This window comes from Kwoniella europaea, chromosome 1, assembly GCF_036810445.1.
Source record: "Kwoniella europaea PYCC6329 chromosome 1, complete sequence".
NCBI lineage: Eukaryota > Fungi > Basidiomycota > Tremellomycetes > Tremellales > Cryptococcaceae > Kwoniella > Kwoniella europaea.
The window spans coordinates 12,189,585-12,205,117 of NC_089487.1; the positions used below are offsets into that span (position 1 = coordinate 12,189,585).

Consider the following 15,533-nt stretch of genomic DNA (forward strand, 5'->3'; position numbering starts at 1 on the left):
TTTCATGCTTTTACCCTGAACTCGTAGCTAACTACCGAAATCTCGGCAAAACATCTGGTGCTTATCGGCATCGTAATGAGTCAAGAACATTGCAAAGAGTGGTAGTATAGACTGGAGTTATCAAGTCGCGTATCTGTTTGCCTCTGAATGGTGAACAGTGAAGCAGCACGATATGGACAGGTCACATGCTTATACATACAAAGAAGCGATCTACTATCTACATGCTCATTTGCAGAGACGACTGTCCTTGATATTCTCCACCAGCTTCAAGATGATGGGTTATTTCATTTCATTTTCATACTAGCATCGTATGATGGTAATCCTTCACCCCTTGCTATAGCAGCAGACCTCATCGCATCCATCTCTTCCAGCTGTCTTCGTATCTTATCGGAATGAAGATCCATTCCACTACGATTATCCTGCTTGGGAGGGGTATATCCTGGGGGGCGGTGTGCCTTGAGAATATCGAAATCTTTCTTCTTCACCTTCTTTGGCTTCTTAGGTGGGTAATTGGGGCTGTGACATGAATTGATTAGCGAGCACGAGGATATCGTGAATGGTATTTGACCTACCCGGAAGGAGAAGACTGCCTGTTCCCCATTCTCTAAAACCTGACTCGATCAGGCGAGCACACCGTATATGCCAGCTGAGCAATGTTCGCTCAGAATTGTCCAGTATATTGTTATAACATATGAAGGGCTGATCGAGGATGTGATTCGGGGAGTGTCTAACGCACAAATGCTATGTAGATTGGGTATTGATGCCAAGACCGACAGCGGGATCAATCTGCATGTGGCTTAGGGTACTTGGCGGCGCAAGGTCTGTTAGCTGTTTGATGTACTTGAGCGAGTACCACTTACTCATCTTATGAGTATAAAAAGTGTTTGATGAGGCGTCACAAGAATGAGACGTAAAGGGCAGTTCATGAACAATGAATCAATAACTTACATGAGAAATAGGCAACATATACACCTTCGGAAGATGGCAGTAGTGATGGTAACCCAGTAGACATGATCCCTGCTTCCTTACCCAACTCCGGAGAGCTCAGGTACGTGAATTTCTGCTTCATAACGTCAAGATATCCCCGCAGGATACTCCGTTGAGCAGACACGGTCCTACAGACTCAGAAGGCTGAACAAAGGTGCGTCAACGATAGCGCAAGGGAGATTTACTAAGTGCAAATACACACAGGACTTGTGGAAGAGTGATATATATTTTACCCAAAATTACAGTTTTCACGCCCTTGTAGCTCAATGGCTAGAGCATGCGACTTTTACCTGTTTGTGATCCTTCACAGCATATCGCAAGGCTGTGGGTTCGAGCCCCACCAAGGGCTTTACGTTTTTGCGATTACATCGATCGTTTTTTGCTCGTTTGCTGAACTTCGGCGGTCGATTGTGCGGTGAAACTGATGTGCAGGGCTATTGAAGCATGCACTGGTGTCAGACAGTCCATCCAGCACCAGCATGACGATCTGCATCAGCTTTTCAATGTTTGAACGAAATCCCTCGGTTGAGCCGATCCCCTATCGCACTGACGTCAACCTCCACATCGGCGATCTCAAATAAAGTAGAGTCAAAAACTAAATTATTGATGATCTTGGCCATCTACATTCTATCATCCATGTTATAATCCTATAATTAAATTGCGATAGCTACTAGCACAAAGGAGGGACAATGATACGTCCCATACGTATAACATCCAGACTCACAGGGTCAAGATCTAGACAATTCGCCTCTTCACAAATACCAATACCGAAAGCACAACCTCGATCGAGGAGTTCGAAATGGGCTAGAAGAGGTGCGGTAGCTGGGGTGGTCGTATCTGGACTATGGGTCTATGATAATCAGCTTAATGCCAGTGCGGTGACGAGGAGTATCAGGACCGCTTATATAGGGTGAGCTTCATCACTTTACCGTATAGAAATGGAGCTAATTCAAATTTGATCTGATGATCTGATCGTGTGATAGTTTATTATGCACTTTGGATTGTGAGTCATAGTTTTCATAACACACACCAAGTAACTTGAGAAATTGGCTGATTGAATTTCTATGGTCTGAATTGGTTGGGCTGAACATAGATAAAATCAATTTCTCACCTTCGAAAGCCGATCAGATAGAAGCTCTCCACGAGAGGGTAGCGAACAGATTGAAATGGGTTATAGATACGAACCAAGGATTGTACCTCAAACTCGGTCAGGCATTAGGTAGGTCCAGTCAGTCGCCTAATCCCACTTGGATAATACTTACCAGAGGTCTCATTTTGGCAGGATTACAAGCTGCCTTACTGCCTAAACCATACAGGGAAGCGTTCGGACATGTATTTGATAGAGCTCCAGCGGTATCCTACGATGAAGTCATCGGTGTATGTCATCTCTTCATTCATCATCTGCTAGGTCATAACTCACTGATAAGATTGCGAAAACAGGTATTTCAAAAGGACCTTTCGTTGAACCCTTTGGATGTATTCGAAACCTTCTCTGAAGAGCCTTTGGCATCAGCTTCGATCGCCCAAGTGCACAAAGCCACTCTGAAACCTAGATTAGGTGGGGAAGGCGAAGAGGGAAGGGTGGTAGCTGTCAAGGTGCAGAAGCCAGCTATTGAGAAACAGATGGAGTGGGATTTGTTCAGTTATAGGTGAGTCGCGGGTCAAATTGCTTGTTTGGTTTTACCGAGGCTAACGATTACGTGGTGAAATAGATCTTTGATGTGGATGTGCGAGAGATTATTTGATATGCCTAGTAAGTTTAGCTACTCGGTTCTTGTAGATTGATATAGCTGACTCCAAGAATAGTGTATTTCGTGTAAGCTCTACTTTACTCTCTGCCATCCGTGACCCTCCCTGACCATCTTATAGCGCAAAATACGTATCGTCTCAAATGCGACTCGAGACGTCATTTACCAACGAAGCGAATAATGCTCGACGGTGTGCCCAACTACTGGCTCAGACACCTGAACTCAAAGATGATGTCTACGTACCGAGGGTATATGGAGAGGCGGAAGGTTGCAAGGAGAGTGATAGGATTATGGTAATGGAGTGGGTAGATGGTTGTAGGTGAGTAATGCCAATTTCGACGCTCTTCAGGTACATCCAGATGCGAATCCGTAGAGGTGCTTACATTATTCGTATTGTACAGATTAAATGATAGGGAACAGCTGGAGAAATGGAATTTGAATCTACGCGAAACGATGGATTTAGCCATATCTACAATGTCAGCTATGACCTTCTCTTGGGGTTTCATACATTGTGATCCCCATCCTGGGAATATCCTTGTTAGACCTCACCCAACGAAGAAAGGTAAACCGCAGATTGTAAGTGTATTACGTCGCCCGCTATCTGAAGGAAAGTAAGGGCTAATTGAATCGTTGGACTGTACGATTGCAGATACTTATAGATCATGGGTTATACATATCGTTACCTAGAGAATTTAGAGAAGATTATTGTACATTATGGAGATCGTTATTTGTATTAGACGTGCCGAAGATAGAGAATATAGCGAGAAAATGGGGTATAGCATTGGATGCTAATATGTGAGTCTGACGATACCCTTTTTGATATCCTCAACAATACTCCCATTTCTCCTTTGCTGAAGCAGAAGGCATCCTAACCATCAAATTTCTTCTTATGCAGGTTCGCATCTGCCATCCTCCTTCGACCATTCCAAGTGAACAAGCATAAAAACAAGAAACAAGATAAGATCCCGGAGAAAAGTCAGTACGAGCAGCAGGTGGAGCTGAAAGCCAGGATGAAGAAGATGTTGGAGAATGAACAGTTGATACCGAGGGTGTGTCTGACATCACTTTCAAAGTGGAAATCAAATACATGTACTGATATAGATGTGGGTTGTATAGGAGTTGATCTTCTTGACGAGATGTCAGAGGATGATGCAAGCGAACAATCAGGTGAGCCATGAATTGAAGAAATTAAGACCTTGACGAAATGTAACTGACGATACGTCATGGTAGTTGTTGGGTTCTCCATCTTCAAGAGTCAATCTAACTGCAAGAGTAAGTCAATCTACTTGTACACTAAAATCCCCGTTGCTGATGCTTACCGGTGGGTGGATGTTCAGTGGGCATCGATAGGCTATACCAACTCCTTGACTGGATCCAGATCCCTAAATTCAGTGGGACTATCAACATGGTTGAAAGATAGATTAGATGCGTTTGTATTCAGGTTTACATTGTCGATCGTCGATTTGGTATTCTGGTTTACATTGCAGAAACAACGTGAGTGGAATTGATCCATTTATTTATCAGAAACCTCGTGTCTGTTGACTGATCTTCATATTGGTTCTCTACGTAGGGTTCTTACCGAAAGAGAAAGGTGGATGGGAAGATAAATTGCAGAAGCAATTCGAAGCTATGGCGAAAGAGGAATTTGGTATCGAAATTGATGATACGGTGTTTTTGGGATAGGAATAGGAGGAACTTGACCATAATGTTCGATGGGTTGGCTGTGTAGCTTTAGTAAGGATCTCCAAATCGGATTTGTCAGCTTACAAAGCCGGATTAGGAGAAAAGGTCGATATGTTGTAAAATCATCTAGACGTCTTGGAATGACCTTAGGAATCAGTTGATTGAATAGACCAGTGACAGATTGATACAGATACGTATGATACACATTGGGAATGTATGCATGGATCCAGATATCACAGAGAATATGTATACTGTTCGGTATATTGTGTGTGTAATGCTAAAATATTGATTGAATGATTAAGAAGTAATATGTAATATACAAGTGAAACAATCTTCTTCATACTTTTCCGCACTGATACTATAGAGTGATCAAATCACCTTCACAAGCAGGACAACAAAACATAATCTCATCCCCAAACTGTTGATGTTTCTTTCTTATCTGCTTTTGCGTTTGCTTCTGCTGTACTCCATCAATATCATTCTCTTGTGAATCTTCATTGAACGTCGATAACTTGCTTGGAGTTTGGACGATCTGATAATCCATCCTTGCTTTGAGAGCATTCAACGATACCTGTCTTTTATGTCTTACACTAGCAGGTAAAATTGCATCTACCGCTGAGGGTCCCGCATTACCGGAAGATGAAGGTATTCGTCTAGGTGAAGATGGATATTCATCCTTAGACGATAAAAAATATCCTCCTTTACCTCTTGGACTCGAAATCGATAGATTATCATATTCTTTCTTAATCTTCTGATAATCTAAATTCAAATCCGTTAAATTCTTTTGTAAATTATGTTTGTCATTTTCTGAATCGTATAATTGATTTTCCAATTGACGTATTTTAGACGTTAATGATGATATTTCTAATTCCCTCGATACTGATGCTGAGGACGTTGTATCTTCTTGTTCTACATTGTTGGTCGAAGATGATTCCACTTTCTGGCTTTGCGAAGTCTCCAACGAATTCTTGGTCCTCTGCAATTCCTCTTTCAGTGACTCCACTTCGTCTTCCAATCTCTTGACATCTGATCGGCCCTTCTCTATCATCGATTTATCAGATTCGATTGTACCCTTCTGCTCTTCAATTATCTTATCTTTCTCCGATAGTGATAATTCATTCTTAGCTATCGTTTGATCACGTTCCGCCAAGGTATTTTGTAAACCCTTAAATTCGGTCTGTATTTCGCTCAATTTATTTTCTAATTCAACAATTTTCTCATCTTTAGATCTGTTCTCCTCTGCTAGTGATGTTACTTGATCATGTAATGTCTAGAACCATGAATCCAGACCGTCATCAGCTGAACCCGTTCCATCCAAAAGGTCTGACTCACCTTGCCTTCTTCCACTCTAGCTTCCAAATCCAATTTGCTCTTTTCCCAATTCTTACTCTTCGTCTCCCAACTTTCCACCGCAGAAGCCATCGTAGCCTTCTCCTCCATCGCTTCTACCACTTTATCCCTTACTTCCTGTAACTGCCTCACCAACTCGTCATTCTCTTTTTGTAATGCCAATTTCTTCTTCTCACTGGTTTCTCCTTTCTTAGTCGCTGTCGTTAATTTACTCTTCGTCGACTCCAATTCATTCTTAGTCGATGTCAATGATGATTCGAGCGTTTTGATTGTTTTGGATGTATCTCCATGAGTGGTATGTAGGGTCTGATGCGTGGTCGATAATTCGTCATGTGTCGATTTCAAAGTGTCATGTTCTGATGTTAGACTGTGATGCTGCTCTTCCAATATCTTATGAGCGGATCTCAGATCTTCCAATTCCTTACTGGATAATGTTGAACTTGATTTCAGTGTTTCGAGGTCAGTTGTGATCTTCTCAAGATTTGTGGTGAGTTCAGAGTTACTCTGGGAAAACCAAAGTCAATGGTGGTCAGCACATTCTCGCACCTGCAGTAAACCTCGGACTCACCTGTCTTAATCTTCCCACTTCATTCTCCAACCCACTTTCCCTTGCCCTCTCCCTCTCCAGAGATTTCTCCAACTCCTCTATCCTATCTTTTTCCTTTTCGCTTGCATCTTTCATTTCACTTTCCAACCTATTCTTCTCACGACTCAGCTCATCTCTCTCATTCCTCAAACCGTCTACCTCTTTACTTATCCGCTGCACCTGCTCTTCTAACGATGACACTCTTCCCACTTCCACCTGCATTTCACCAACTCTCGACTCCAAGGAGGACTTCTCTTCCTCCAACTTGGATATCAGCGTCCTGCCTTCTGCCAATAGTTGAGAGTCTCCTTTGGCAGCTGTCAGCTGCGTCTGAAGGGAGGCGAGCTGGTTTTGCAGATCTGATCGCTCGGCAATGAGGAGAGAGATCGTTTCGCGCAGTTCGGAGGTGGGGTCGGAAGGTGATTTGGGTGGTTGATTCTCTGTCTGAGCAGCTGGCGCTGGTGATGTTTCGGTTGGTTGGGTCGATGTAATTTCGGGCCGTGAGGCATTTGTTGAGTCTTCAGCTGTAAGTTGGGTCGCAGAGAGGGTATCTTCTTCGTCCTCTTCTGATTTCTTTTCCTCCTGATCCTCCTCTTCAGCCTGATCTTTCGATTTCTTCCCTTTCTTTTTCTTCTTCTTACTGCCTTTCTCTTCGGATGGTTCTTGCTCAGCTGCAGGTTTCTCTTCTTCCTGATCCACCTTATCCACCTTATCCTGATCACCGTTCTCGGGTTTTACCTTTCCGTCTTTCCCTTCTTCCGTTGTCTTATTCGTCTCAGCCTTAGCATCGTTATTCCCCGGCTTTACATCCCCCAATACTTCCGTTCTGGCAGTATCGTCCAAGCTCAGACTGGTCCTTGCTGAAGGTACATTAGCTGTATCGGCCAAAGTAGAGGCAGGTGAGCCGGGAGTGGCAGCAGGTGAAGCTCCAGAAGCTTCTGCTTTCTTCTTTTTCTGCCTTTGAGCAAGCTGCATTTCATTGATACCACCATCATCACCGTCAGCAATTGACTCTATTTTGCCAAGCGGAGAAAGAAGGAAAGAACGTAGATGTGACTCACAAGCTTTTTGGCTCGTTCTGCTTTGGCTTTTCGCTCGGCGTCTTCTGACATTGTGTCTCTCCTGCTCAGAGGCTATGTTATGATCTGGAGTCAGAGCTCTAGAATACTTGCTACTTGATACTCGCAGGTGGACACGTTGAAAATGCATCTACACAGATACAGACGTGAATGGGTGTATGCGGGGTATATACATCGAGGTGAAACTTGTTTGCTCCCTCCATTTTATACCCTCGACGGAACTCATCAGATTGTAGCCGAAGAAAAAAGTATCCTCATCTCACCTCTCCAGATCTCTATATTTCCGTGGAAAAGTTGAAAACAATCACAACAACTTCACATACGTAGCATATACGCATACTCGTACACACCCAAAAAGCAACGTTAAGATGCGATCCCGACCTGTATTCCTTCGAGCATTGAAACTCCAGCAACAGCCCATCCTTCGTTCTAGAGTATTACCTCGCTCCGCCACCTTTCCCCTCTCCCTTCGACCGCTCTCCACCTCTTCTCGATTACTGGAAGAAGCCAAACAGCAATCGAAAGAGAATCAGAAGAAACGCCCACCACCTGAAGATAATGCTCCTCCCCAATCACCTTGGAAGGTGTTCACCCAAGTGTTGAAAGAGGAGATAGAGAAGAATAAAGGATGGCAAGATAATGTTAAACAGTTACAGGGTGATGTAGACAAGATGGCGGATAGTGCTGCTATGAAGAGGGCTAGAGATCTATATGAGAAGACCAGGGTGGGTACATCCATTCTCCTGACCTATGATACTTTGTGTCCGTTGTAGTGTTGGTCGTTAACCGTTGATCTGATACTGATTTGTCATATGCGTCGGTAGATCACCAACTTGATCAAGAACAATCCCCGAATTCAAGCTGCAGTAGGCGACCTTCAGAAAGCTGGTATATCAGTACATGATGCTGTTCAACATGCTCTTCGAGACTCGGAAGTTCTCAAAGCCATCTCAGCCGCGACATCGAGGTTCGTCTCGGCAGCTACGAGCGCTACTCAACCTATTAGGGATACCAAGACGTATCAGGTTATAGCTGAATCGATAGAAGATGCGTTTGACGACACTACCGGTATGAGCAGTAGGTATGGAGGGTATGAGGAGAAAGAGGCTAGAAGGAAAAAGAGGGAATTGAGAGCTATAAGAGCTGCAAAGGCGGGAAAGAAGGTGGTCAAGAAAGTTGAGGAGAATCCAGAGTGAGTGGGCGTGTCTCCCTCGACAAAGCAAATAATACACCGACATCTGTTGGGCTGTGTCTTAAGGATAGACTTACTGATCTCTTCATCTCAAACTCATAGAGCCGGTGAAGCCTTAGTACTCTCCGACCGACCCGAGCCAGTCTCTCGATTCGGTTTTATCAAAGAATCGCCAACTTACCAACGATGGTTGGAAACATACTACGAATCGGACTCACCATTCATCAGTGCCCTTCGAACGGTCGGGTCGAAAGTAGGATCATTATTCGAAGAGAACGAGACTGCTCAAGTGATAAAAGCAATGAAAGAGATTGACCCCTCGTTCAGGATGGATAGTTGGACTGGGGAACTGAGAGAATACATCGTACCTGAAGTGGTAGATGCGTATTTGAGTGCGGATAGGGAAAGTTTGAAACAGTGGTGTGGAGAGGCTACGTTCAATGTATTGTGGGCGACTATGGGTCAATATATCAAGCAGGGTTTGGTATCGGATAGTAAGATCTTGGATATAAAGCATGTTGATGTGAGTTAAACTATACTTTATAACTTGTTTACTCACCTCGATTCGATATCTGAAAAACGAATGTATTGCTAATATTCGATGTAATTTGATGTTCAATGTCAATAGGTATCATCAGGTAAAATGCTTGAGAACAACGTACCTGTATTCGTTATAACTTTCGCTACTCAAGAACAACTCTTGTTCAGATCGGCTAAAACGGGTGAAGTGATTGTCGGATCAGAGAGGGATGTGGAACAATGTAGATATGCTATGGTAATCACTAGGGTGGAGAAGGAGTTGGAGAATGAATTGACGGGTGGATGGAAGGTTGTTGAGGTAAGTGAATTCTCTTTTCAATCCCATCTCGTCTCGCAAAAAAAGTTGGGATTGAACTGATGTGTTGTTGGATCCCCACAGATGGCTAGAAGAGGCGCGAAAGGTGGCTTGTAAGGATAAGACGATACATACTTGCATGCATGATCACACACTATTCGAACGATTTACTTAGTTCATCAGACTTGAGGACGTGACATGATGACAACAAAAATTAAAGCTGAAGATATTTGCGATTCCAGCATGAAGATGAGAAGGCACAGAGTGCGAACTGAGCAAGGCTCTCTCAATCGAAGTGTTACAAAACGAAAGTGGTCAACAACATCGAGCTGGTAAGATCCGAACCGATGTCTCCCGACGAAGCAGTCATCTACGAGCTGAGTCTGGCTATAGAAGCTTCATCGTAATTAGAGTTTTGATCTGAGTGGGTGGACCGATACTCAGAAGACAATATGCCAACTCATCAATTCTGGAACCTTACTAACCCGTCATTCGATCTTCGACCCTTTGATGGATCTTCGCTCCTCCTTTATCACCTATTCCAACCTGATGATAACTCTGTCATTCTGGAGCACAAGGTATGGTATGGTACAATATGGTATAAATGCCTTGTATTCAAAGATTGTATGATACTCTACAGTAGCATTCTTTGCCACCTTACATTATAGTGTTGTACCTGTTCCACCATGTTCAGACGATCGTCTCATCAAGCTTCTCAATCTGGTGGGAAGAAATCTACTTGTCATACGACTGATTCTATCCCTGATACGAAGCCCGCTAAGTGAGTGTATTGTATCGACATACAATCGTGCATTAACCAAGTACTTGACCCCTGTATGCTTGAATCATAATCCACGATCGATCTCATGCTCCACCAATTTGTACTATAGTTCTGCGAATACCTCGGGAAATGGATACATGATGAAATTGGAAGTAACCAAATTGGCTTTTACGGTTAAACCTCGAATTGCTACTTATCCTATCTATCCTGATAGTAGACATATCACAGAGGACGGGACATTCCAACGAAAGGGAGTTACGTTCGACTGGATCTTTTGGCCTTTCGATAAAAACAACGATAATAATGCAAGTGCAGAATCAAGTACACCTGATGAGAACGCTCATTCATCTTCCTCATCTACTCGAGCAGTGCCCAAGATCAGGGGAACAGCTACAGATGTACCTACTTACGTTATGTTACCCGAGGGGTCTCAAGTGACTTTGAAAGTATGGAACGAGCCTTGTCCCTCCGATCATATGAGTTTTGAATCTCGCGTTATTCCTCAACCTGAAGATCAAAAGAAAGAGGAAAAAGACAAGGAGGTTGAATTGGGATATTTTGGGAGACTCTTTTCTCCTATGTTGGCACCTAGTCAAGTACAAACTCCCTCTATCTCATTCGAAGATCCGGAGACTGAGTTGTAGTTGACCAATGAAATCAAATCGAATCGAATCGGTACACTTACCCCATTCCTCTCTTCCTTTGACTAGTGTATACTGTATACTATACGATATGCAGTCATTACTGCATGCAAATCCTTTCATCTGCATTGTATGTCCTCTTTTTCTACCTATTGTCGGGCTTCGAATATGTTATGTATATATCGTCAAAGTCCTGCGAGTCGAATCGAGATCGACATGAGAAACAACTTTTGATACCATACCTATCAACACTGTTTCATTAATCTCTACTAAGCTTTTTTTATACTGATTTTCACTAGTAAAACACCATGACTGACACTTTGCAGGGATCAACCGAGATCAAGTAAGTACATGTATAATACAGTATGATTTGTTTTATCAGCTGGACTAACTCTGAGTTGTTCCTTCATACCAGCACTGGAAGTTGGAGCATGTGCATCAGCGTCACGAAGGGTCGTTCCCTCTCTGATCAAGGATATACGGACAACTCACCTCTTGAGCTCGAAGGCTGGTCAGATAAACAAGGTATAGGCTACGATCGATATGAATTGTTCGACGGTACTATCATCCGGATTGGAGATACAGCCTCATTCAGATATACCCAAGATGGTCAACCCGATATCGAAGGTACTGTACCTGTTATAGAAAGACTTGAGGAAGCTTCCAGGAGATTTCCAATTGGGGAGAATGAGATCTTAGTTACTATGAAGCCCCATCCATTTGATGTGCAATCGTCTCTGCCTGATTATCAGCCTAAAGGGACTATACGACCTTTCAGCATCGGCGTGAGAGATCCCAGGGTGAGTGTTGTAAAGAAGTTTCCGATTTGGTGTTTATACATGCTAAAGCCAGGCTTCTTGATACTTCCCAGACTGATGATGAGACGACTGGGGCCGAAAATGCAGAAGAGGAAGAAGGTGATAAATGCACTGTCCTCTGATCTGTAAACTGTGCATCTATCGATCTGTTGCCACAATCTGTTATCTCCTAGGGGAATGAATGGTGTACCCTTTGGAATGAGATCTGGTCTATCTCCGATGTGGAGACCCCACAATAGTACCCTGCATGCAGTTTATGTTAGGATTCAACGCTAGCAGGTGATAAGAGACAACTACTCGTACAGTGTATATTTCGCCATCCCATCTGACTGTCATCCCCTCTTTCTCTCTCCCGTCATATCATCATCTTATCAAACCAGGTGATACTCATATATTGGAGTATCAATCAGTCCAATGTAAGGTGATCATCCTCTACCACTTCCTGTTTATCGCTATATACGTTGTATTCTCTGATTTGTCTGTTGTTTTACCATCAATCCTGTTTGTATCACCATCCTTTCTCACGATCCTCGCCTTCAGCCCATCATCATCATCGTTACCAAATCAATTGCTGGTCAATCATACGTAAAGCCACTCTATCACCCTATTTCATTTTATAGCCTTGTTGTAACCTTCTCCTTCCAATCTGTGTATCATCTTATCATTTTATGACTGTATCACGTTTTCGATTCTCCATCAATCTCTGGTCTTCTTTCCCATATGACCTAATAGGAGGAACAGGCAGACAAGATGACCTCTTCACCAATCAATGCAATCCCAATATCCAGCCCACAGACACCGACCGCACACTCACCCAGAGAACGATCAGACACAATCCTCACGACCTCCTCGTCCGACTCGTTCCCTCATCTCCAAACACCTCAAACGTCCTCGATCCTAGGTGTACTCAATGGTCACCAACCCGGATCATACAAACCATCCGTAGTAGTCGAATCACCTACCGATGCGCTTACAATCAGTCGACATCGTCAAAATAGTTATGGCTTCGGCAGCGCCCTGATCCCGTCTTCACCAGAGACAATACCACATGATGGGCACATCAGCCCTTCACTCGTTGAAGAACCTGAGTCATTGTTCACGAATGACATATCTCCCCAGCTCGAACCTCCTATTCAGCTCAACACCTATTCTTCCAATAATATTCTACCAATCTCAACGCTATCTCCTACATCGTCCACCAATGTCGGTCTGTCGGAACCTGATGCTAGTCGGCTAAGTATTTCAACAGACGGGACGATCGACCAATCCGATACCACAACTGCAAGCCGTCGATCCAAGTTGAAAGCAGTGGTAAGGAGAAAGCTCGAGAGATCCAAGAGCTCTTTAAGAAGTTTACGCAGATCGAAAGAAGATGATGGAGACTCAACCTCGAGTGGTCCCCCTTCCCTACTTGATACGAACGGTATCACCCCTTCTTCCAGTATCAATAATACGGTAGCGGTAAGACCCAGAAAATCTCGACTCAAATCTCTCTTGACTATATCGCGCGCTCCATCGTCCACCTCTGTCAGGTCGACCCATGTGACCTCTGCGTCCCATAGTCCCCCATCCAGGGAACAAGCACAACCTTCCCATCAACTCTCTCATCACATCGGTCATCATGAAATTACAGTCCGAGATTTCGCTCATCCTCCTAGCGCTGTGTTCCCTGCGTTTGCTCGTACTCGACACTTCTCTATCGATGGAGTGGCTCAACTCGATCAATTCACATCCCCTGCCCAAGTCATCTCCAAGTATGTCTCAAATAGCACCCAAGTTCCGGTCTATCAGTCAAATATGGCAGGTGACTCGTCCTATATCCATCCGGTGCGGATCACCCGACCCCGTGCGACTTCTATGCCTCTTCTCGATACCACCGCAGCTGATCTGATGGGAGACGAGCCGGGGCATGGGAAAGAGGAGAAGACCAATTATTTTGATACCGTACTACCACGAGAACTCAGATTACTGGTCATGAAAACGCTTTTAGAGGTGTACAAGGCGGAAGGGGGTATGAAAAGATGGAGCGGAGAGACAGGAGGTCGAAAGGAATTAATCAAGCTTAGTAGGGTGAGTGACGCCTTTCCCTGAACATTGCTGATCTAGATTCATTAGGTATCTAAAAGCTGGCAACAACTCTGCCTCGATGGTCAATTATGGTCATCCCTTGAACTCAGCCCCTACGCCCATGTCTTACACCCGAACACACTCAAAAGAATCCTCTCCTCCTCTCTGCCATTCATTACGACAATGGACCTCAGAGGCATGAATCGGCTCAAGGGGTCAGTTCTTATCCCTTCCTTGTCACCATTCGACTGGACACCTAGCCCCCGCTCTGACAGCTTGACCGTATGGCTACCAAATCTTCGGGTATTGGACTTACGAGGTGCCAACAGATTGAGTCCTTCTGATATCTGCTCGACCATCCTTGGCTCACCAGGTTTGAAAACCATCAACCTCAAAGCTGTCCAGGCTTGTTCTTCAGAAGTGATACGCACCATCGCAAGGTCAACTCGTCAACTTGAATATCTAGATATATCAAGATGTAAAGACTTGACTTTGGGCGATATCATCTTCCTCATCAATGCAATGGATGATGTTCAGGCATCCAAACTGAAGGCATTGAAATTTGGTGGTCTGAAATCATATGGACGACACGCATCGGATCTCTTACCTCTCTTAGCAAAAACGTTGATCAGTCTGGAAGTATTGGATGCTCAAGGATGTACGCACTTGTTTGACGACGATTTTGAAAAGTTCGCTCTGGCACTTCAAGAAGTGGGCAGGCAGAGCTCCATCACGCATCTTAACCTATCTGGATGTACAGCCTTGAAAGGAAAATTCTTAGTCCATCTAGCTGGATATCTACCTCAATTGAGATCATTGGAATTAGCAAATTTATCTGAGATGTTCAAGGACAATCATGATGATGGTGAATTAGATTTAGTAAAGTTCCTCAAGACTATTCCTAAGATTGAGAAGATTGACTTAGACCAGACTGGTACGCATGGTGGGATCACCGATAGAGTCCTGGATGTACTTTCGAGGTATAGGTCGGATGAGACGGACGAGACTGTTGGGAAGAATTTGAGAGAGTTGAGAATTGGTGGGAGTAAGGATGTGACTAGTGAGGGGTTGTGTAGGTTGATTAGGAGTTGTGGGAATTTGGAAGTGTTGGAGATTGATGTGAGTGAGAAACACGATCGGCTCGTTCCCAACACTCCAATACTGGATCATCCTTTTGAATAGATGGATTATCAGTATGGAATAGAGCCGTTGCTGATATACCGTTGCTTTTTTGGTGGTACAGAACACTCCCGCAGATAACTCTGTCCTACGTACGTTCCTAAAATACCATCCCAAAGGGAACATATCAGTCATTGACTGTAGATCCATCACTACCTCTGAACTGGACAAGTTATTGAAGAACACTAGGACGAGAGTAGGGTATGAAGGATGGGACTTTACCCCGTTCGAATACCAAACTAAGGAACTATCCTCGGAGGGAGGGAAAGCGACGGTGAAGAGTTTCCAGGGGTGGAGGAATACGACGATACCCCGGGATTGGAGGGAGATAAGAAATGATCTGGATAAGATACAACATGCAAAGGATGAAGGAGTGATCGAGAAGGAGAAGAAAGAAAGAAAGAACAGTTGGTGGTCTAGTAGTCCCACTTCTACTTCGTCTGGTGGAACTGCTGTAACGGGAATGATGGATTTGGATGGGGTTTGGGATGGAGAGGGTGATGGAGAGGGTGGAGGTAGGGGATGTGTGATCATGTGAGGGGTGCTTTGGTTTAAGTGAACTGTATATTGGTGTTATCGGTTCTACC

General features: G+C 44.0%; 7 protein-coding genes and 1 non-coding gene across 8 annotated transcripts; 6 read left to right on the top strand and 2 right to left on the bottom strand.

Moving 5' to 3' along the window:
• Positions 1–284: 284 nt before the first annotated feature.
• V865_004643 (uncharacterized protein) lies at positions 285–601 on the bottom strand (the record flags this gene model as incomplete). Its single annotated transcript, XM_066228421.1, has 2 exons — positions 285–516; positions 573–601. 2 exons carry the CDS (start codon positions 599–601, stop codon positions 285–287), a joined length of 261 nt encoding a protein of 86 aa, XP_066084518.1.
• A 638-nt stretch (positions 602–1,239) lies between these two features.
• Positions 1,240–1,336, top strand: V865_004644. The gene has a single exon. It is a non-coding gene; the product is annotated as a tRNA-Lys (tRNA).
• A 340-nt stretch (positions 1,337–1,676) lies between these two features.
• V865_004645 (uncharacterized protein) lies at positions 1,677–4,418 on the top strand (the record flags this gene model as incomplete). Its single annotated transcript, XM_066228422.1, has 15 exons — positions 1,677–1,897; positions 1,971–1,990; positions 2,081–2,206; positions 2,270–2,364; positions 2,428–2,636; positions 2,700–2,740; positions 2,794–2,803; positions 2,857–3,054; positions 3,137–3,311; positions 3,385–3,530; positions 3,631–3,784; positions 3,852–3,902; positions 3,966–4,007; positions 4,073–4,229; positions 4,306–4,418. 15 exons carry the CDS (start codon positions 1,677–1,679, stop codon positions 4,416–4,418), a joined length of 1,758 nt encoding a protein of 585 aa, XP_066084519.1.
• Positions 4,419–4,776: 358 nt separating this feature from the next.
• Positions 4,777–7,466, bottom strand: V865_004646 (uncharacterized protein; the record flags this gene model as incomplete). The annotated part of the gene is made up of 4 exons (XM_066228423.1): positions 4,777–5,688; positions 5,751–6,272; positions 6,337–7,323; positions 7,416–7,466. The coding sequence occupies 4 exons, from the start codon at positions 7,464–7,466 to the stop codon at positions 4,777–4,779; spliced, it is 2,472 nt and encodes an 823-aa protein (XP_066084520.1).
• A 335-nt stretch (positions 7,467–7,801) lies between these two features.
• On the top strand, positions 7,802–9,577 carry V865_004647 (uncharacterized protein; the record flags this gene model as incomplete). Its single annotated transcript, XM_066228424.1, has 5 exons — positions 7,802–8,158; positions 8,258–8,625; positions 8,728–9,148; positions 9,254–9,463; positions 9,545–9,577. 5 exons carry the CDS (start codon positions 7,802–7,804, stop codon positions 9,575–9,577), a joined length of 1,389 nt encoding a protein of 462 aa, XP_066084521.1.
• Positions 9,578–10,146: 569 nt separating this feature from the next.
• On the top strand, positions 10,147–10,885 carry V865_004648 (uncharacterized protein; the record flags this gene model as incomplete). Its single annotated transcript, XM_066228425.1, has 2 exons — positions 10,147–10,241; positions 10,351–10,885. The coding sequence occupies 2 exons, from the start codon at positions 10,147–10,149 to the stop codon at positions 10,883–10,885; spliced, it is 630 nt and encodes a 209-aa protein (XP_066084522.1).
• A 305-nt stretch (positions 10,886–11,190) lies between these two features.
• Positions 11,191–11,822, top strand: V865_004649 (uncharacterized protein; the record flags this gene model as incomplete). The annotated part of the gene is made up of 3 exons (XM_066228426.1): positions 11,191–11,225; positions 11,298–11,682; positions 11,754–11,822. The coding sequence occupies 3 exons, from the start codon at positions 11,191–11,193 to the stop codon at positions 11,820–11,822; spliced, it is 489 nt and encodes a 162-aa protein (XP_066084523.1).
• Positions 11,823–12,450: 628 nt separating this feature from the next.
• Positions 12,451–15,484, top strand: V865_004650 (uncharacterized protein; the record flags this gene model as incomplete). Its single annotated transcript, XM_066228427.1, has 3 exons — positions 12,451–13,770; positions 13,816–14,886; positions 15,011–15,484. The coding sequence occupies 3 exons, from the start codon at positions 12,451–12,453 to the stop codon at positions 15,482–15,484; spliced, it is 2,865 nt and encodes a 954-aa protein (XP_066084524.1).
• Positions 15,485–15,533: the final 49 nt, after the last annotated feature.